The sequence below is a fragment of the Hippopotamus amphibius genome, chromosome 10 (genome assembly GCF_030028045.1).
Source record: "Hippopotamus amphibius kiboko isolate mHipAmp2 chromosome 10, mHipAmp2.hap2, whole genome shotgun sequence".
Lineage (NCBI taxonomy): Eukaryota > Metazoa > Chordata > Mammalia > Artiodactyla > Hippopotamidae > Hippopotamus > Hippopotamus amphibius.
The window spans coordinates 48,025,486-48,048,119 of record NC_080195.1 but is presented as its reverse complement, the minus strand read 5'-3'; the positions used below and the strand labels follow the sequence as shown (position 1 = coordinate 48,048,119).

General features: G+C 49.0%; 1 protein-coding gene across 3 annotated transcripts in view; it reads left to right on the top strand.

The window, feature by feature from the left end:
• Positions 1–22,634, top strand: part of KALRN (kalirin RhoGEF kinase) — a 653,746-nt gene that overhangs the window by 507,765 nt on the left and 123,347 nt on the right. For all 3 annotated transcript variants that reach the window (XM_057696213.1, XM_057696214.1, XM_057696215.1), the window contains exon 32: positions 18,152–18,398. In XM_057696213.1, the coding sequence (XP_057552196.1) occupies positions 18,152–18,398 (247 nt within the window). The remainder of the gene's footprint in view (positions 1–18,151; positions 18,399–22,634) is intronic.

Genomic DNA, 22,634 nt, shown 5'->3' with positions numbered 1-22,634 from the left:
TCCCCTCAGCCCCGCCCATGCCTGACTTTATGGTTGAAGAAGCAAAGACTGAGCATAGGAGAGTTTTTGTCCTAAATTGTCTCTTTTGTCTCATATTTTCCTTTATGCAAGCAGAAGCGGCAACCAAAAGACTAGAGAGTGTGTTTTATCATGGAAAAAGACACGCAGCCCAACAGAGAGCTCTCATCAGTCGCTAATTTAATTCCATTTTTTAAAAAAAAAGTCCTGAGATATTTAAGATTTAAAGCTATTTTCAAAAGAAGCAAACACCACCCTTGTTGTCCTTTTCATTGACAATTCATTGTTACCTTGTCAGAGTACCTAGTGGTTGCCAGGCACTGGTGATTTTAAACAGTGACTTCACCTGGACCCCATTGTAAATGAGGGTTCTTGGGGGGGTGGGGGGCAGTGGTGCCTCTGGCGAAGTGCAGGATCAGAAGTCTCCTTCACGAAGGAAACCTTGCACCTTCATGATACGCGAGATGGTCCTAGAGCCAAAAGCGCCCAGTCTGGATCCATGTTAGACACAGCTGGCCTGAGGGAGGGAGCATCTCGCAGAATCCCTTGGAGGTCTCAGGGCCTAAGGAAGGCTTTCTCGGGGAGATAGGAAGCGGGTGGAGGAGAGTGGTGGAAATGCAGTTCAGGAAGGTCTTAGTGGTGGGATGGAGCTGCGAGAATGTGGAGTATGTCCTTGCCCACAGATGCTGCAGAGATGTGTCTGTAGGATTGGGGTAGGCGTCTAGGGATTGCATTCTATCCTGGCTGTAGATCCAGAGGCAGGGGTACTTACTATATATGTGTTGAATGAATGAATAACTTGAGGTCAGCCTTAAAGGAGAAGAATTTCTACCTTTAAGTCTACCTTAGACTGTTGAAGCAGTCTTTTCCCTTCAGAAACCAAGATGGTTTGAAGTTGACTAAGACTGTCCAGAAGTCAAAACACTGAGAGAGGAATACCTCTTTGTACCTGGGGGGAGAGGTGACTGCTTCTCAGTTGGCATCCAAGGTATCGCCTATAGCTGAAGACCCAGGAGAGTGGGGAGGGGAGTGTGTGGGTGTGCATGGGGGCTCCCCTGTTGTGATGCTGTGTCTGGCTGTGCTCTCCGACTCATATACCAAAGTTTCTAGCTCCAGCAGGGGACTCCATCTTTTGGTCTGGTGTATAGGAAATACATCCCAAGGTTAATACTACTAACCATTGCTGTCATTAAGGGCTCATTCTCCTCCCTGTGTGCTAAAATTTGGGGCCTTGGCACCCTCCCACTGGTACAATTGCCAAGTTTTCTATAACTTGCCCAAGTGCCACTGTGATTTCCGTCTTTTCCTCAGGATATAAAGAAATCTCTCCACCTCAGTGTTGCCACTAAAAACTCTTAGCTAGGATGGTGTGTGCTCTGGGGGGCTGTCAGCTTCCTCACCAAGTCCTCCCCTGGCTTTCTTTGTTATTCTGTCCAGGATGTATTTCAAGTCAAGCCCACCTTTTCTAGCTACAAAACTCCTAATTACAGGGAAAGGGGCACAGGGAAGAAAGAATCATAATATTTTAAAAGATATCTAAGTTAGTTTTTCCTGTGCTTTCTCTGAAACTGTGTGGGTGGCTGCTCATCTGTATTTGGTGTAGTTGATTTATATTTAAAAGAAAATAAAGTTCCCATCTCTCCCCAGTTCTTGGAGGGTCAGTGATCTTGACTTTGAATGCTGCCATAGCTATTAAATCAGATGTTCTAACCGGACCTGCCATTTAGTTCTCTTCGTTAATATTTGGCTCCAGTTCTGCGGCTATCAGAAGGAAGTCAGAGTTATCCAATTCTTCTGAACCCTCACCGCTCAGAGCCACTCAGCAGGACAGCAGGACCAGAGGGTGTAGAGGGAGTGTTCCGGGTTCCAGAGCTCTGCTGTGCACCATTGTGCCTGTAGCTAACAGTACTGCCTTGTGCACTTAGAAGTGTGTCGAGGACAGATTTCGTGTTGTGTTCCCGCCATGATAAAAAGGAATGTAATGAATGATGGTTGTGGGGGGTCATGCCTGGAAGAGAGCGTGAATGAGGCTTCAGGGTGCTGCTCAGGTTCTTTTCTGGGGTCTGGGTGCCAATCGCGCAGATGTGTTCCGTTTGAAAAAATTCGTTGAGCCGATAGATGCACTTCTCTGTATGTATATTATCAAAAGTTTTAAAGCAAAATGAGTAATTTCTCTCTCTAAAGAAAAGGGACTGTTGCATCTATACTCAGTGACTCAACCAATCATACCAAATGGTAATGACAATAGTAATAAGAAGAATAATAGCCGTTAACTGGTTATCAGGTGTTTCACATGCATTGTCATCTGTAATCAAAATGGCAGCTCTGTTAATTTTAGTACCTCAATATTTCTGATGAGGAACTTGGACAGACCTTGTATCTCCAACATTTCCAAGTTAAGACAGCTGGTCAGTAGTAGAACTTGGATTCACACTCAGGCTGCTAAGTTCAAAATCCAGCCTGTACACTACCATGCTGTCCTGCAGTGAACTCCTAGCCCTACCAGTTCCTTCACCCACCTCTGCCCCATTGCCACCACTACCAGCTGAAACACACGTTCCAGATTACAAATATTAACATATCTTGGTAAAAACAAACAAACAAGCAGCTAAAAATGAAGACAAATGCTATGGCGTGGCACACACTCATTTTGGCTGGTACCAGACACACAGCTCTGGGATGTCCCATTGCAGAAACAGCACCGTAGACTAGTAGGCGAAAATTGATAAAACTAAGAAGGCGCTCTAAAAATGGCTGTTCAATAACTAAGCCAAATAGCCAAGCAATACTGTAAGTTTTCTAATATACGCATATACACACGCATCTAAAGTGAGGGATGTGTCCTTCTGACTGCTTCAGTATCAAACACGTTGATCGGACAACGTTAGTCCCAGGAAGGGAAAAGCCCATTGTGCAGACCACTGCCAGAGAATGTGAGAGATGTGAGATGTAGGAAGTCAAGAGCTTGCTTGCCCTTCAATGGTGGGGAAGATGGGGTCTGCAGAGGATAAGGGAAGCTTTTAGCTGGAGTGTCACCCAACCATCAATAGCAGCCCAGAGGTGGAAATGACCTGGAACTATCTGGGCACCAAAAAGAGAAAGCAGAGAAAATCTCTGGAGAAGTAGCAGAAGTTGGGTTGAGCAAGTGAGTGAGAGGATTATGAGGGGCTGGGAAGCCAGGCTGAAGCTGGTAGAATTTGAAGGGGCAGACACGGCAGTCGATGTGCATCTGAAATAATAGTGTTATGATGAGAGTGGAGCATGGAAGAGTAGGTGTGAGGAGACACCTGCAGAAATGCAGAGGTGGGTGGTGAGGGCCTGGATTAGCAAGGAGCTGTCCAAAAGACAAGAAAGAGGGTTTTAATAACCTGGCAGGACCAGGTGACAAATGAGATATAAGAGATGGAGAGAAGAGTCACAAATGACTGCAGTTTTGTCCAAGAATGTTTTGGAATTTGGTTGGACAGGTGGTTGATCTGTTGTGAATGGTAGAAGGGGGAGCAGAGAGGCAGGAGGAAATGGAGGAGGATGGGGAGGAGGGAGAGGAGGGGGACTGGTGTACCGTGTGATAGAAAGGCACGCTGGCCTGAGAACCAAGAAGACTGGGCCCTGACACTAATTTTGTGACCACATCATGTTAACTGGTCCTGGTCTCTGCTTTGTTGCATCTAAAATTAGGAAGTTCATCCAGGAAACATTTATAGAGCACCTGCTGTGTGCCAGGCACTGTGCAGCCATCTGTCTCATTATTTCCCACATGTGCCCCAGCCAGGGTAAGGTCCAGCCTTCTGGTCAAGTAGCCCAAGTGCGGGTTCCCTTTAGTAAATCTTAACTTTAGCCTCCCTCTGGTGGCCACTGCACACCATCAGCACTGTGCTTGTGCTCTTCTATTCCTGGAGCGCTCATCTGAATTGAAAGTTAAGGAGTCAAGAAGGAGCTGGGTCACCGATCACGCACAGGTAGCAGGGAACAGGTAGTATGCAGTGTCCAGAGGGCACCGCCTGATAGGTGGTAACAGGTGGGCAAGCAGTGGTGAGGAGAAGAGTGTGCCACGAACCAGACAGGAGGCACGGGGTGGCAGTCAGTCCCAGAGCAAAACCAGCCAGCGGCAGCAGATAGAAGCAGATAATCCCACTAGGACTCACCCAGGAGTGGGTGAACCTGGGCAAATAAGGAGTGTGGGGTCACAGATCGAGGCCCACCTTCATCCTGAGGAGGGGAAGATGGGACCAGGGATGGGGGAGATCCTAATGGTGATTCACGGACGGCGAAGACTTGACCACTTTTAGGGAAGCTGCTGTGAGGCTCTGGGAACCCTTCTGTTGCTGCTGCTCTCTGCTTGCTGGGCATGTGTTCTGGGTCATTGGTCTGCGGAGCTGGCATCTCCTCCAGCTCCTACCCGCCACCAGGGTGGTGCTGGCACAGTTGGAGATGGCCTGGTGGTGACAGAGCTGAGCAGGCAGGCATAGGAAAGAGGCAGGTGCTCTGGAATCTCCTGGCTGGTGGGAGTGAAGACATTGTCCACTGTCCTAGCCCAGGGAGGGGCCGAAGCTAATAAGAGAAACAGCTCAGAGCAGACACAGCCACGGCAGCAGCCACGGGGCAGCACGTCACTTCCGAGAGACCCCAGTCCTCATCCCTGAACCAGCGCCTCGTGTTTCCCCTGCCGTGACACTCAGGCGTTCATACGACGTGTGTTCCCCAGCAGGCAGTAAGCTGAGTGAGGGCAGGTCACCACAGCCATCTGCCTCGCTGCTCTGTGCGGCGTGCCCAGCGTGGCGGCTGGCTGGGGAGGGAGCGAATGAGCCTGGATGAGCGAATGGCCCTCCCTCGTAAGACTTGGAGTCCCGCCTTTGTGATTCGCTCTCTGTGACCCTGAGCCTGTCATTTTCCTTCGCTGAGCCTCAGTTTCCTCTTCTGGAAAATCAGGGATCCATGAGGATCGAATAATGCCTATGAAAGAGTTTTAGACCCTAGAAAGGGCCATTCAAATGTGAATGACCATCCTGTTCAGCTCGAAAATGAGAAATTAACAAGATGTCCCCTGGCGTCTCTTCCGGCCTAGGAGACTGTCACTGTGGTGTTTGCTTTCTGAGTCAAAGCATGGAGAATATGCTTCTTTTGAATGTGAATTTGTACGTCGCCCACCAGCAGCCGCTGGCTCTCTCTTCCATGCCCAGCAAGGGCTGAGACAAGCCCCTCTCTCACGGGGTCAACAGGTCACCCCTGAACTCCACCCAGGTCCTCTTCCCATTTCTGTCCTGCCTGTGCTCAGATTAGCCAGTGATCATCAGGCTGACTGGTGTTTCCTGGTTAACAAGGGGAAGTGTGGCCTCTTTCCAGGGATTATTTTGCCAAATTTCTATGTGTGAATGGTCACATCCACCGTATCACCACATTGTGTACGTGTTATCTCCTGGTTTGGCAAATAGTTCTAAGAAATCCCTTCCAGGCTTGAGGTTGGTCTGTTGTTTCTCTAGGAGGTCTGGTATAGGAAGAAGAGGGAAGTTCAATTCATGGCTCCCATAGAGGAAAACTGTAGCCCAGATCATATCCTAAACCTTTTTAACCTGGGCCTGGGAATGTATGGTTGCTTTTAATTTTTTTCCAGTCTACCAATTTCCTTCAATGTGTGTCATTAAGAATGCTTTGGTCCCAGGTTATAATCCTCAGGTTGGTGCAAATAAAATTATCCATTGGCGCAAAAAAAAAAAAAAAAAAAAAGAATGCTTTGGAAATGGATTTCTATTCGCTAGATGCAAGGTATCAGTGCAGAAAACAGGTCTCTAGCACATGGCCAAGTTGTGATTACTGTATAAATATTAGGTAACATTTGTTGGCATGTAATGTGTCAGCCTTACCTGTCTTAATGTGTGTAATCCTTGCAATAACTCTATATGGTAGGAATTCATAATACCCCTATTTTATAGATAAGAAAAATGAGCCAAAGCCAGGCTAGTTAACTTGCTCAAGGTTACACAGATAGCAATGATGGAGACAGATTCAAACCTAGCAGTCTGACTTCAGGCCTAATAACCCACAAAATGGGAAATGGTGACTCACGTGAATAACTGAGGTTTGGTAGCATTTTGCATTTTTGTGAAATCCTCTCTGGTTTTTGGCCGGATTTCCTCTGAGGCTCAATTTTTCAGTGCTGCACAACCCACACAATGGACAACTTGCAGGAAAGCCTGGGAGCTGCCCACAACTTCTTAACTACCTGGAGAGCTGCTGTTTGTAAACTTCTCATTTCTCCCAGCCACCTCCACTGCAAATAATCTCAGGGTTTCCAAAGCCATTCCCCTGGGCTCTTTCCCAGGCTATGGCCAGTGTATGCAAGAGTGCCTTCCTGCCCAAGCCCAGTCTGATCAGCAGTAGAGACAGCCCCGTGCAGGCAGGCACAGTTATCGCCAGACTAAGGGCCAATGTTGCAGAGGCCCAAATTCATTGCCTGGCTGTTAATCCTGCTGGCCCCATCTCTGCTGACAGCTTGTGCCTAGCCTGGATGGTTCCGAAGCCTGGGTATGGAGGACACAGGTAAGGAGCAGACCTCCGAATTCTGTGTCCATCTGCATTTCCTCCTCCCATGCTGCAGAGCTCTAACCAGCGTTTGATAAACTCATATTGAATGAACAAATGAATAAGTGTTAAGTTAAGCCAGATCTGAAGCCCTGTAACTTCCCCCCTAGGTGGGGGAGGGAACCGTGCCCGGAAGCTAGTGTAGTCTCTCCTCTGGGTGGATCTCGTCCATCTGTTAGGAGCCTACAGTGCAGTGTCTCTGAGCTCCGTCCTTGTTCCTATCTTTTTCTCCATTTTCCTCTCTCACTTGGGTAAACATATTGAAGCATAAATTGCAAGTTTGCAGATGACACAAAATTGGATGAGAGAATCCAGAACACTAAGCCTTAGCTAGAGAAATCTCATTAAATGAAGAAAATTCTCTGAGTTAAAAGCCTCAGAGCCCCAAGTAGAGAAAGGGGAGGAACAGGCTTGAGAAGACCCTGCAAACCAGATTGGGGTGTGCAGTAGATTCTGCTTAATAGACGCCAACAGTTTGACTTAATTAGGAGACTCTCGGACCGCGTGGATAGATGTATAGCGGCATCTCCTGAGAAGTGAGCGCGTGCCTTAGTCTGTGCTGGAAGACTCCCATCTAAGGGGTTGGGTTGAGTTCTAGGAGCCCCCTGTTAGGAGGCACAGTGACATGCTGAAGTGTACCCAGAACAAAATGAAGAAAATGTTGGAAACCACACATTCTAGAACCATTGGAAGGAATGTTTGGAAAAAAGAAGACTTAAGAAATCCTTGATCACGTCTTCACATATGTGAAGCTCTGTTGAAGAAACAGTTCTTCTCTACTACCCTAGAGAGCCAACTGAGAACCATGCATCCGAAAACCAAGAAAATGTTCTTAAAAGCACAGCCCTCCATCAGCAGGGAACAGTGTCATAAAGCAGACAGCAGGATATCTTTCAAAGGGTCCTGCCTTGGGGAGGAGGCGAGAGAGAAGCCCACAAAGGCCCTGGGCCCCTGTGATCTGTAATTCTGGCTCCCTCTCCCAGCTCTGCATCCTCTGCAGTTTGGATTTGAAAGTCCTCCTCCCCCACTGACATCGCTCCATATATCGAAGCGTTAGGTGGGAGTGTGGACTTAGTGCCTTGTGTTATTTTCCTAGAGCGATGCAGTCATTAATCTAGCAAGGTTTAGGGAAAAGTGTGCTGAGCCTAAATTGAAAACCTGAGTCCAGTCTTGGCCCCGCTACCAACTAGCTTGAGATCCTTAGTTTTTCCACGTATGAGTTAAGAGGGTTGGATAATCTCTGATTTAACTCATTTACTTACTAATGCCCTAATTCAAGCAACAAATGTTTATTGAGTTTCTACTCAATCTTCCAGACACAATCTTCCTTAGGTAAGTCCCTTTCTCTTTGGGGGGTTTGTTTTTCTCACCTGTAAAATAGGAGAGTTGGATCAGATGAACCCCCAGATTTCTTTCACCTCTAATAGGCCATCAATCCACCTAACAGTTTCATCATCATCTCAGCCCACATTTCATTGTTTTGGCTAAAAGATTATCGTGCAAGTTGCATGAATGCTTTGCTAAAATCGAAAACCATTTTGTGGTTCAGGCGTGTCTCAACACGTCTACCTATTAATTCCTTTTCTGTTAAAGGGAATGAAGGAACTCGTTTTGTGTATATCAAAGGCATATCACATTAAGAGAAACAAAATAAAGAGAATGAAAGGAAAATTGGGAGAACAACAGTGGTAATAATACCTACTGAATGCTTGTTGAGGCAAAGTTTTGAGTCTTCAATGTCTGAAAATGCCTTTAGTGAACCCTCATCTTGATGGTGGTTTGGGCATAGCATTCTAGGTTGGAAATCATTCTCACTCAGAATTTGGAAGAAATTGCTCCATTTTCTTTTATGTTTATGTTGTTGAAATCTGCTGTCATTATGGTTCTTGATTTGTTGGGTTTTACCTTTTTTCCTCCTCTCTGAAAGCTTCTAGAACACCCTTTTTCTGCCAGTATGTTCCAATGCTGTGCTTTAGAGGGTCTTTTTAAAATTAATTACAACATTGTTATCAGCTTGGCAACTCATGCCCTTCAGTCCTGGGAATTTTTCTTTACAAATTATTCCTTTCCATTCTATCTAAGGCTTGTTAGGTTGATTCTCTGATTTTCTTATATTTTCTCTTATTTCCCTCTATTGGTTTTCTTATTCTACTTTCTGAAAACCTTGACCGTGTCTCCAACCCACCTATGAAATGTTTCTTTTCAGCCATAGTTTTAGGTTCTGAGAGCTCTTTCTCATCCTGTGCGTTTCCCCCTTCCTGTCACAGCTTGTTCTTTTGTCATGGATAAAATATCCTCTCTTATCTCTCTGAGAATATTATAGTGTTGTTGAAGTGTTATTGTCCTGCCTGCATTTTCTTCCCTCTGAGTTCCTGGTCCTCTTTGTTTGCCTAGTTTGGTCTCTGTCAGAGAGACTTTTCTGAAAAGCCCGGTGATCCTTAGCTGAATCTTGAGGCACCAAGAAGCCAGCTGAATGTGCTGTGTGTGGACGGAGCTTACCGGCTGGCAGGTGTCACCGGCGTGATCTGGCAGGGCACTGCAGCTGTGGGGGAGGGGTCTCCGCCGTCGGAATTTGAGTTTCTGTACATCTTTTTGGTTGCTCAATGGAAGAGCCTCAAATCTGCCTAAAATGTTTGTATTTGGCTGCCGTTATCCTGGAAACCAAGAGGGACAAGGCTGTGGTCATCTCCTTAGTCTGTAGGTAGATACTCAGTGAATTTCAGTTTTTCAGGAAAGCGTACATTGGGTAGAGGGGGAGCTAGGAGTCTGCTCACTTTACAGACTCCCAGCCCGTCTTCCCTCTCTAGCGCCACCTGTGCTCCTGCCCTCTGTGCTGCCTGGTGCTCCCACTGCCTGAGGCTTTCTGCGGATCGTGCAGGGCTAATGCGGGGAGCTGGCATCTCACCGGCTCCGTTCTACCAAGTCAGATCCCACTCTTGTAGTGAAATTCCGTTATTTAAAAAAAACCTTGTTTTCTCTTATCTGCTATTACCTCCCATTTCTTTGTGCTTGTGGGTTTAAAACTTCTCCCCCTGATGTTGTTTTTGTCAGTTTTAGGAATTAGTGGAGATCTGGCCAGATGACTAAAGGGCAAGATAGTTTTTTTTGAAAAGGGTCTCAGAACATATACTGTGGGATCTGGAAGGCACGGACAGGAATAGGTGGGCAGCCAGCGAGAGAGACCTCTCAGGCGTCGTAACTATGCGTCTCAGCTACGTTTATTCACTCGTGTGTTCAGTGGGTGTTTATTGATCACCTGCCGTGTGCCAGGCATCCCTCTCGACTCAGGAGATGCTGCCGTAAGCAAGACAGAGAATGTGGGACCTTGCATCCCTGCCTGGATCCTACATTCTGATGTGTGATGTGACAATAAGTTAACAAATAAACAGGACGACACAGGAATGATAGGTGCCTAAGAAAATTACATTGGGCTGTGTGTTAAAGAGTAAATGTAGAAACTGCGCCGCTCATAGAGTATTAAAACTGGAAGGGGCTCTGAAGTTCAGTTTCCTCATCTTAAGAACGAGGAAATTCAGGTGTGGAGAGGGGAAGGGATTTCCCCAGTGTCACACCAGCGCCAAGGCCTCCCGAGTCCCTCCTTCATGCTTCCCACTGTTACTTACTGTGCAGTTGACGCGGACGACTGCCCCCCATCCCCCCACGCCCCGCTGTGGTTCTGCCCTCCGTCTCCGCACCTTGGGAAACAGCGAAACCAAGCAGCCGCCCCAGCTCCAGCGAGCAGAGATAAAGCAGATCGTCAGCTTTAGACTCATCTGGACCTGGCAGCTCCATGGGCACCCACGTGCAACCTGAAGACAACCCCGAGCTCCACGGCCGTACTCCTCAGTGCTTCACACCTCTGCCTGAAAAATGTAACTCTGGATAAGAACAGAGTGCTGAACTCCAGGAAAGGGACCTGAGAGCTCATCTGGGTTTCACAGGAGTGTGGGGACAGGGGTTTACAGGGACAGATTTTGAAGCGCAACAACACGGAGGCATCAGAAGCCACTTTCCGCTTTCCTGAAGCTCACGTGGTGGTCCTAGAGCAACACCGGGACGTGTGCATCCATCCACCCTCCTTTTTTCCCCCTGAAAGTATTATGCCTCCTTGGAATATTTGCGGGTCCCCCCCACCCCATTACGCGGTTGACTTGTCTTATAGGTTGTTATTGTTGATGTTCTGGTTGCTCTCACTATAAAATTATTTTGGGTAGGGAATATTGGGCAGTCCTGGAAATTAGAAAGGAGGGGGGAAATTGCTCAGAGTTCCTCACCCAACAAAGCGAATTTTAACATTTAGATGGATCTCCTTCCTGTTAGTTTCCTACGCCTGGAGTGGTTAATTGTTGACGTTCTTGGCATAGTTATGTAAGCAGCCTTACATCCTGTCCTCTTTCTCTTTCTTGCTTTGTGTGTGATGAGCGTTATCTAAGGGCTGCACAGGTAAGCACTCACCTGGCGGCTGTGTCACAGTTACTTAACCATTTCCTTCCTGTTAGGTTTTATATTCTAGTTTTAGGGGCTTTTCGGTGTCATAATTGTGAAGTTTTCCTCATTAAAAGTGCTGTTCTGAACATCTTCCTGCTTAACACCACATGAGCACAGCGGCCTGTCACCCGCATGCAGCTTCTCATCTTTTTGCTTGGAAGGGAATCATGAACACCCTCTGCTTTGAGGCGTTTTGTGGTAAGGGACATTACTAAGTGAGAGGAGATTAATCTCTGATGGTGGGATTTGGACCAGGAGTCAGCAGGCCTTCTCAGTGTCCCTTCAGCCGCATCAAGTAGACACCTTCTAGCCTGACATGTTTCTGGGCCAGCTCTGGCCTCCTGTGCTTCCATTCACATGTGGACGTTGGTTCCCAGAACTCCATGCCTGGCAGCGCCTAAGCGTCGCGGAAGAATTAGATAAGGGCGTCGGAGGGCAGGCTGCCAGGAGAGGAGGAGACCTGACTTATTTAATGGGCGCTCCAGAGCGTGGTTCCCTATCCGTCTGAGCGCCGGATCCAAGCGCTTGGTGAGGCCGTGTCCGAAGCTGATGGTCACAGTTAGCGGTAGAGTCAGGTGGCAGGTACCATGCGCAGTTAGACTCAGGGGAAAGGGGAGCTTCTTCAGATGGAAGGTTCACGGGAAGCAATGCAGAATGAAAAGGAAGCAGTGAATACTCATCTTCCATAAAGGGGCCTGGGGTCCCACCACTCCCTTATTTTTTTGTTTGTTTGTTTGTTTTTTATTTTTTACAATAAACTGCATATATTTAGAATGTACAATTTGGTATCCCAATCTCCCAATTCATTCCCCTCCCCAACCATCCCCACTTTCCCCACTTGGTGTCCATATGTTTGTTCTCTACATGTGTCTCTATTTCTGCCTTGCAAACCAGTTGATTTGTACCATTTTTCTATAGTCCACATATATGCGTTAATATACGATATTTGTTTTTCTCTTTCTGACTCACTTCACTCTGTATGACAGTCTCTAGGTCCATCCATGTCTCTAAAAATGTCCCAGTTTCATTGCTTTTTACAGCTGAGTAATATTCCGTTGTATGTATGTACCACATCTTCTTTATCCATTCATCTGTTGATGGACGTTTAGGTTGCTTTCATGTCCTGGCTATTATAAATAGTCCAATGAACATTGGAGTGCATGTGTCTTTTTGAATTAATTACAGTGTTCTCTGGGTATGTGCCCAGTAGTGGGATTGCTGGGTCATATGGTAACTCTATTTTTAGTTTTGCAAGGAACCTCCATGCTGTTCTCCATAGCGGCTGTATCAATTTACATTCCCTGGGAAAGGGAAGTGAAAGAGTCAGATGATGACTCAGAGGCAATGGGAGGTGATCCAGGTGGCAGTTAGCATCAAAGAGGTCAGCAGCCCTCACCCAAGACTCACACCAAGGCCGGACTGGGCCTCGCTGCTGGAGTGCGGGTCGCTGTGAAGGGAGAAAGATGCCAGATTAAAGAACCTGGGGTACGAGGTCAGAGAAGACTCCAGTACACCTGACTTCACGCTGAGTCTGTGCTCCCAACACTTCTCGAGCAGGAGTAAGTTTGGTCTTAATATCTGGAATGGGGTCGATGTCAGGAAGTCAAGCATCCATTGCAGGTAGTGTTAAAACATGCAGTAAAATCGCGATGCAGCCTCAGAGTTTTGAACAGGGCGTGATGGCCCTTCCTGGTGCCCATCGAGTCACCTCTGGCCTCTGTGGTGATGAGAGATGCGGCTGAGGATGCCCATCGAGTGGGAGTGTTGTTCATGGAGAGAGTAACCAACGAGCTTGTAGAAGAGACCCAACATACATCGTGAAAAGACAGAAAATAGGCCGCTGAGCGCTCATCTTAGAGAAATCAGGGGCCCTGCTAATGGAGGGAAAATGAGTTTTTTACATTTCAGTCAGTAAAAAGGGTCTACACAACAAGGCTTGCTTTTCTCTTGAGAAATAGTTGAAGAGGGGACCTGATCGTAGAGGTTTTGTCTTCTTTGAGGACAAGTATAACTCAGCTTGGTGGAGAGCAGGACATCTGAAGTGCCGGGAGAGTCAGCAACTGCCTGATGGCAGAGCTACATGGGGTGACTTCAGAGCGAAGCCTGCAGGTGAAAGAGTGCAAGGCCAAGATGACACGGTATTTACGGGCAGATGGCTGGCAGCCAGGTAGGGGCGGCGGGACAGGTGGTTGTTTTTGTTGTTTTCTTTTTTTCATTTCTAAACTTTTTTTTTCAGATCTTTGTTAGAGTATGTTACTTTACAATGTTGTGTTAGTTGCTGCTGTACAACAAAGTGAATCAGCTCTATGTATACACGTATCTCCATATCCCCTCCCTCTTGAGCCTCCCTCCCACTCTCCCTGTCCCACCCCTCTAGGTCATCACCAAGTATGGAGTTGATCTCCCTGTGTTATGCAGCAGCTTCCCACTAGCTGTCTATTTTACATTTGGTAGTGTATATATGTCAACGCTACTCTTGCTTCATCCCAGCTTCCCCTTCCCTCCCTGCGTCCTCAAGTCCATTCTCTACATCTGCGCCTGTCACTGGGTTCATCAGTACCGTTTTTTTAGATTCCGTATATATGCATTAGCATACGGTATTTGTTTTTCTCTTTCTGACTTACTGCACTCTGTATAACAGACTCTAGGTCCATCTATCTCACTACAAATAACTCAATTTCGTTCCTTCTGATGGCTGAGTACTATTCCATTGTATATATGTGCCACAGCTTCTGTATCCATTCATCTGTTGGTGGACATTTAGATTGCTTCCATGTCGTGGCTATTGTAAATAGGAGAGCAGGTAGTTAAAGCAGGCAAAGGGGGGCCAGGGGTACCGAGGAAATTTTGAAAGTAATTGAAGTTTAGAGCCATGAAATGGGAGGATGGGGCAAGACGAGGGGAGAAAAGAGGCATCAGAGAGGTAAGAGTGGAGGCTAGTTAGGGGGAAACAGCTATTCAAGGAATTGACAGTTTTAAAAAGTCATCTTTAAGTTGGAATGTGGGAGAGAGAGCCATTGAGAGACGGAGAGAGTGTTAAGACAGAGGAGCTTCTGTGCTGCCCCGGTGTGAATGGCTCTACAAGGAGGGGTCAAGTGGCCAAAAGAGAAGCCCAGTAGGGAGGCAGAGAGGGTAAGTGGGCAGTGGTTTTCCAGCTCCCTCCATGTCTCCATGGCTAGTCAGGCGGGGGAACAGCTGAGAGACAAGTTGTATGTGACAGCTTTGTGCTGGGAAAGAACAAAGGGGGTCATCTCGGACAAGGGAGTATTGAAAATGAAGCCAGATGTGAAAAATAATTTGCAGGCCTAAAAGGAAAATTTAGAAAATGAGTATGCAGAGAAATATAAAACAAAAATCTAAGGATTTGCAAAGGGAGGACATTAAAACAGTTGTTAAATGGCTGTAGAGAAGAAAATAATTAGATGAAAACAAGAAATGTTCTTGTTTTCAGCTTTTTCTACAACAGGTTGTTTGGATAGACCTATGTAAGTTCCTGGGACCAGAGATGTAGCTCAGGGAGAGAGGCGGGAACTTCCCGAACGTGCCACTCAGTGCAAAGGCAATGAGAAGCCGTGAGGGTGGGGACACACCCACTGCTCCTTTGGAACTGGGAAGAGAAGAGAAAATAACGGTCCTGGGGCTCTGTGAGACACACGCCAAATTGGACAGAAAGAAAGAAAAAAAAAAAAAACACATGTACTTTTCTATGAAACTGCTAATTTAGTATTTGTGAGGGATTCGGGTTTGTTGGTTAGTGAGGGGCACACTCTGTAATTAACATTCCATAGGTGGTGTGACGCATCGCAGCCCAGAAGACATAAAGCGTGAAGCTGGGTGGATTACTTTAAGGATTGTGAGGAAAAGCCTGCAGTGTGCCAAGATTACTCAGAGATCTCTTGGCCCCCTGGCCTTGACCCTTCCCCTGCCAACAGCGACTCTTAGAACTTTCCAGGACTGATTCCATCATGGGTTCTCTGAAGCGGTGTTTCTCAAGTGTGAACCCCAAGTCCCCCTGTGCACCCTAAAACTTCCCTGTTGCTCTGGGGAGAGGATAAGAGATGGTTTGGCAGTGGGGGGGTGGTGAGCCGTGCCTGACCCCTGCCTCATGCATTTCTCCAAACCCACTCAACTGCCAATCTTTGGAATTCCCTTATTGCCGTTGGGTGGGGACCCTGAGTAGTAATCTCTCTGGCCAAACGATTGAAGTGAGGGGAACCAGGACATGCACCCTGTATTTGACTGTACTGGGTCTGGCTGGATCGAGAGCTTGAGCAGCACAGAAACGCCCATCCCCCATCTTCCACTTCCTCCTGCATCTCTGGATGGGGCAGCCTGCAGCAGGCAGACTGCACCACCTGCTGGTGTTTCCAGGCTTCTCTCCAGGAACTGCATCTTTGATTTGTAGAAGCACACAACCTGGCTCTATGCTCTCTTACCCCAACCCTGGCCCCTCACCTGCCTGTGGGTGGGCCTGGCTGTAACTTGCCCTAAGGGACGGCGGGCCTTATGTCTGGTGACCCTCTGGGCTGTTTGCAGCCAGAGCCTCAGGCCCCCTCTGCTTTGCCTCAGCAGTCTGCAGCGGGCCACAACCAGCCCTGAAAAGGCTGCAGTTTACATCTCAGGCCCTGTGCACCCTTGGCTCCAGGAAAGAACCTGAGAGTACCTGAGGGTGGCACAGAGGAGAACCCCACAGAGGCATAGAAGCTCAGCAACAGAACTTCTCAGAGTTAAGGAAATTTTGTGGTCATCTAGCCCAGCATCCTACAGGTGGTCCATTAGTGGAAAGTGACATCGATTTAGTGGGATGCCATCAGCATGTCTCAATTAAGAAAAAAAATTAAGTAGAATATCAGAGTGAAATTTGTGTTTCAGTGATATAGTTATTCATATGCAGTGTAGACTGGGCAAGAATTGCAATCCAGAAGTTTAAGAGCTCGCAAACTGAGCGGCCCAGTAGCCCAGGTCGCTGATGTCTTCTTCTCTCCACGTGCCTCCCACCCTCTCCAACCACAGATACACCTGCAAATATGTAATTTGCCCTGTGGTGTGTGGTTTAAGGAGCATGGGATTCGTAGTCGAGGTCTGAGTTCAAGCCCAGCTGGGTGACTGTGGGACGCCATCTAGCAATTGTTTCTCAAACAGTTTTCCAGGGACCCACTTTACAGAATCGTGAGTTGCGGGGGTGGGGGTGGGGTTCCTTGTTAAAAATATGCATTTCTGGACCCTAACCCAGGTCTCCTGAATCCTAATCTGTAATTGGGGGCTCGGGCAAGGGAGGGACCAGATAGGGCGTCTGCATTTTCAGTAACCTCCCTAGGTGACTTTTATACACACTCAGTGTTCCAACCACTGATCTCGACATTTCTGAACTTAAATTTCTTGATATAAGAGATAGAGGTGGAGTGGATAATATACGTGAAGGTACTGTAAAAGAACTCTTCAAACTTGAGGTATTTCCATCCCATGACATCCTTCTCTAAATGACACTCCAGTGAAGATAGCACCAGGAGGGTGGGGTAGCGGGGTCTGTGCGCTTAATGGGACCAGGAAAGTTGAAGGGAAAAAATGAACCTAAACCATGTTTGTTTCTTCTTCTGTTTCTGTCCATCTCCCACCTTCTGCCCTACAGTGTTTGTTCTTGATGTAAGCCCGACGGCAGTACCGTGCCCGTCCGTGACGTGTTCAGAGTGGGCTCCGTGCCCTGTGGCTGGTGATGACACACACTGCAGCCATCAGTCTGATGCGTCCCTTTGACCTGTTCAAGCCCTCTGTAACATTCGAGTTCCTTTTATAGAAAACTCTCACAGTTCTGATTCTGAGCTCTTGTTCCTGGCGGGACTGTTGACTGCCTACTCCCTGTGGTGTTCGCTGTGTTTACCATTTAGCAGAAGCCTCCCCGAACCTGTGTGAAATAGCTACCCAGCAAATCTGGACTAGTGCATTACTGCGGCTGCAGGCCCTGAAGGCTTAAATCGGAGAAGTACAGGCTGAAGGCGAGGCCCCTGGAGGTGGTAGGGGGCTTCCCCTTGAACCTTAGAGAACAGGCTGCCGAGCCAGGTCCCTGGGCCTCCCTTTCCTTCCCTTCCCTCCTTCTAACCCTGCCCCTAAGTACAGCAGCTCTTCCAAGAGGGAGGCTTTGTGCTGAGTTCTGGAAGACAAATGAGTAGCTAATGGTTTCTCACGGTGAGGGTGAAAGTCTCAGTGTTCAGCTAGTAGACAGTGTTCCTATCTCAGGGTCTCTCTGCCCAGTTTTATGGGTTCTGCCCCAGAAGCAGTGGCAGGCCTGGAGGGAGGACAGGCTGGAGCACTAAGGATGGTTCCTGAGGAAGATGTGCCCCTTCTTCCCTGCCCGTCTTCCTCCTGCTCCCCAGTGGCTGAGCTAGCATAAAACAGTTCTGTTCCTCTTCCGGATAAGCAGTCTTCTGCTTCTACCTTTGAGTTGAGGGCCCATCCCTTTTTATGTCACTAGTGCCTCCTGTTTATGCTAATGGCTCCAGCATGGGGTAGGGATGCGGAAGGTTGTAGGGGTGAGAGGAAGGGAGGTCATCTCTTCCATTATTCCCAGCATCAGCTAGAATCAGGTGAGAGTGAGCGAGTTAAAAATGATACCAGAAGAGTCTGAGGGCTGGCAGTGCAGGCAGGCGCGGGGCCCAAGACGGAGCCCTTGGAAGAAGTGAAGGGACGTACTGGGGAAGGGATTGGAGGACACAAGTAGCTGGAGACTTGGTAAAGGAATAATAATGGAAAGAACTCCAACCACATAGGAAGGAATTAGAAGCAAAGCCGGGTTCTGGGCAGGCTCCAGACTTGCTGCCGCTAGGAGGGCTGAATAATTGAATGGCACTGTGTTAATTTCTTGTTTTTCTCGTTTCCTTTCCTGTTCCCAACTCCCTTTCCCATCTCCTGCCTTCTCTCCACCCTGAATCCCATCTTTTCTATTTGTCTTCCCCCCTCCTCTGCTCTCCTGTACACGTTGCCCCCTTCCCTCCCGCCCGCCCATCTCCCCCCCCCACCATCCCCGCGCCTTCATGTTTTACTCCACCCCCACCCCCACCCCACCCCCAAGCTCTCTGGCGGCTGTGAGTTGACCGTGGTCCTCCAGGACTTCAGCGCAGGCCACAGCAGCGAGTTGAGCATCCAGGTGGGACAGACCGTGGAGCTGCTGGAGCGGCCGAGCGAGCGGCCGGGCTGGTGTCTGGTCCGCACCACGGAACGGAGCCCCCCCCAGGAGGGCCTGGTCCCCAGCAGTGCCCTGTGCATCTCCCACTCCCGAAGCAGCGTGGAGATGGACTGCTTCTTCCCCTTGGTGAAAGGTAGGGAGAGCGGAGGGGGAGGGATGTGGACCGGAGGCCGCTGGGGACGTGGCCCGCGCGTTAGAAGAGCATCATGGCACTCACCTGTCTCATGAACTGATTTTGACTTTGTGGGATTTCTCTGGGACCCACTTGTGAAGAAAGGGGGTTGGGAGCTTAAAGGGAAAGAGCTATGGAATGGCCATGTGTCTTTGGAAAAGTCGTTTTACCTGAGTCAGTTTCATCTTAAAAATGAAGGTTGACTTAGATGACCCTTAAGATCTCTTCTAACTCTCCCATTGTATCACCCAGTCTCCAGAAAAGTCTTCTACCCGTGGCCCAAAGCCTAGACTCCTCCTTTCATCGCTGACTCCCTCCCCTCCACAGCTACTGCAAGCTCCCCGGCCCCCTCACTCCTACCCAGGTGTTCATGCTTCACAAAGGACCGACCAAACCACGGGGAGACGCACAGCACAACCGTGGTCCCCTCAGCCCTGCCAGGGTCTGAGACACTCATTGATGTGCCTTTGACAGACACGTTGCTGGGGCCTTGGCTTCTATTTTGTATAAGCTCTGTGTTCCTTCCACGTGCTTGTTTATTCACTGTCTCTCACACCAGGGAGACGGAACCGCTGAGAACAGCGATGGTCTCCCGCGTGAGGGGTGTCTCCGGACTGGCAGCATCAGCATCCCCTGGGAACTTGTAGAAATGCACATTCTCAGACCCCACTCCAGACCTTCTGGGCCAGAAACGCAGGGGTGGGGCCTGCAGTCTGCGTCTTAACAAGTCCCTAGGGGATTCTGTGCACACTCAAGTACGACAGCCACTGGCTTCAGAAGTCAAGGCTGGCAGGGCTCTTGAGGTCACTCATTTTACTTTGAGGAAGCAGACACAGAGTTCTCTTAGTTCTGAGCTTCTTTTTGTCACTGGTCAGATAATCAGCGTGGGGGTTTGCATGCATACCTGTGCCAGGTATTTATGGAATGGGAAGAGGGAGGGACCTGGTTCTGTCGGGAGGCAGCGACAGGGGTCGCCAGGGAGACCTGTTGATGCTACGGACTAATTAAACTGTGAAATGTTTTCGTTGCTGGAATTCCATTGGGTCCATCTCCAAAGCCTGACTTCCTCCTCTCGTCCGCGAGGTGGCGCCAGCGGGTTGCATTATTGGTGCTGCCTGGCTCTTCCAGGGGCCTCGACGGGTGGAGGGGCGCGTATTTCCGTCTGGAGAATGGCAGCTAAAACCCGATTCTCTCACACACACACACACACACACACACACACACACACACACACACACACACACACACACACACACACACACACACACACACACACACACACACACACACACACACACACACACACACACACACACACACACACACACACACACACACACACACACACACACACGTGTGCTGCGCTCCCCCAGCTTAGCCACTGCGCACTTCTCCACCTTTCCTCTGTGTCAGGAAGCTGTGTGGACTCTGTAACTGCAAGTGCAGCTCCTCAGCCCCCTGAAGTAGCCACTAGGGAAGCTTGTGGTACCAGGAGAGGGAAAAGCAGGGGATCTCGGGAGTACGGTTCTGCTTGAAGTCTCACCATGGGAAAAATGGGGGCATAAAGAGATTAGAATTGTGCAGGTGAAATGAAATAGGGTGTACAAAACACTTAGAACAGTGCCTGGCACTCAGTGCATGTTAGCTGTCATGATAAGTTATCGTTATTATATCACTTCCATAGATTATTCAGCAAAATGACTAAAAAACTCCCATCTCCAGAGACAAAACCAAGGACAGCAATTTATTTGCTGGGAAAGGCTAACTGGTCACTCATCTCCAAGTGTGGGGCGGTCCATCAGGAAGGACTGGCTTCCAGGGAAGACCTGAGGCTGCTTGCTGTAGGTCTGGGCTCCCCGGTCCCTGGGTGGGTGCACCCCTCGCTGCCCCGGCCCAGCGGGGAAGGTGGAGGCATTCAAGGTAAGAACTCCAGGGGGAGGGGTGCTAGTGGAGAGTTCACTGAAACTGGAGTGGAGGATGAGGGATGCAAACTAGAGGCAAGAGAGAACACAGGGAGTCTGTCACAGAAGTCTCCAGCTAACTGCCGCCATCCCAGCCTCTTACAGGCACGACCCCCAGTGCCAGTCACCCATTTCCTTGGCTCTTCCTGTTGGAAGCTGTTTGCTGTCTCCCAGCATAAGCCGATTAGGAGAGACCTTCAGTTGGCTGGCTGTGAACTCTTACTGGCCTCGCACATGCGTGGGCTCAGGATATGCAAGTGCCTGCCTCCTGGCAGCCAGGCTTAAGTCTCGTTTCTCCACGAGCATCCTATGGCCCTAACAAGGCCTCGGCTGGAGGTGTGTGCCTCAGCTTGGTAAAGCCCCTCCCTCTCTGCAGGGCCCGCCTGGCGCGTCGGCCTCTTAGTAAGCTGTTCCTGCTCCCACCCAGCTGTCTGCCTGCTGGCCACCGGCCTTCTCTGCTCTCAAGTGATCGGTCCCCAGTGTGCGCTCCACCTTCTACGTTATGCCCAACGGGACTGAGCATGAGATGTTCTTCTGGGGTTTGTGGAAAAGGACAGGGCCTCCTCTGGTGTCACCGGAGGTCCGAATCCATTTCTTTTCCAGTCCTTAGAAGGCAACTGGTCCTCTTAACCTTTGAGGGAGCATCAGGCCAGTGCTCCCACGGGCTGTAAGAGGCAGGGAGGTGTCTGATATGCTGAGCACTCAGGCCATGACTGCCACCGCCAGACACGGGGGCAGAAGAGCTCTGGGATGTCAGCACCGAGGAGGGAACTTGGAGAACCACTAGCGCGGGATTCCCAACCCTGGCCACCTAGAATCACCTGAAAGCTTTACCAAAGGAAGAGGCTCAGGCCCCACCTAGACCAAGTGGAGTCAGGATATCCAGAGGGGGCCGGCGTTTTTTAAATGCTCCTCAGGTGAATCCAAGGGACAGCAGAGTTGAGAACCATTGCACCGGCCAGTGTCCTCTGTTGTAGGGGCCCCTTCGGGCACAGGAAAGCAAGGTGACGTCCCTGAAGTCACAGGGGAGTTGGTGGCGGAGCTGGAAGACACCCAGGGCTCCTGCCCCCTCGCCCAGTGCTCCGCACCACACACTGCCTGCTGGGCTTCCTAGAGGCCGCAGGGCCTTCCTCCGGTCTTTCCCTCCAGTGCTTTCTCGGGAGACAGTGGTTGCTTGTTTTCTCTTGATATATCTGTGGTGGGGCTGGGTGACCGAGTAGAGAGGCCTGCCTTTCCTGTTATTTTAACGCGCCCCTGACTTGGTAGAGCTTCTCCCTGTGGCTGGGCCCTGGGGACCTAGTCGTTCTCTCCCTAGTCCTGCTTGCTCAGCAGCAAGTGCAAGGGCAGCACCTCCCAAGGGACAGAGACTTTGTAGTGGTGGTTTCAATTCTGGGTGCATCTTAGAACCACCTGGAGGAGACTAGAAAGGACTGATGCCTCACACCCCATCCCAGGCCAATTGATGCAGAGCCACCAAAGGCCTAGGCATCCGTATTTTTTAAGTTCCTTGGTAATTCTAATGGGTTGAGAGTCACTGCTTTAGGGGTTTGCCACCCCCCCAAGGGTCACGCATAGGAGGGACTTAAAGATCCATTGGTAGGGGTTAATATGCAGCTATATAAAGAACTCCCGCAACTCAACGACAAAAACAATTCGATTTTAAAATGGACGAAGGACTTGAATAGACATTTCTCCAGAGAAGGTAAACAAATGGCCAATAAGCCCATGAAAAGGTGGGCAGCATCCCTGCTCATGAGGGAACTGCAAGTCAGCACTGCGATGAGAAACCGCTTCATACCCACCACACACCGCAGAAAATAACAGGTGCCTGTGAGGCTCTGGAGAAATTGCAACCCTCGTGCCCTGCTGGTGGGAAAGTAAAAGGGTGAACTGCTATGGAAAACAGTATGGGGTTCCTCAAAAAATTAAACATAGAATGACCACATGATCCAGCAATTCCACTGTTGGGTGTATACCCCAAAGAATGGAAAGCAGGGGCTCAAAGAGGTATTAGTTGTACACCCATGTTTATAGCAAAGGTAGAAGCAACCCAAGTGTCCAACAGATGCATGGGTAAACAAAATGTGGTATACACATGTAATGGAGTATTATTTAGGCTTAAAAAGGAAGGAAGATCTGACACATGCTACCACATGGATGACCTTTGAAGACAATATGCTGGGTGAAATAAGCTAGATACAAGAGGGCAAATACTGTATGATTCCCATGTGTGAGG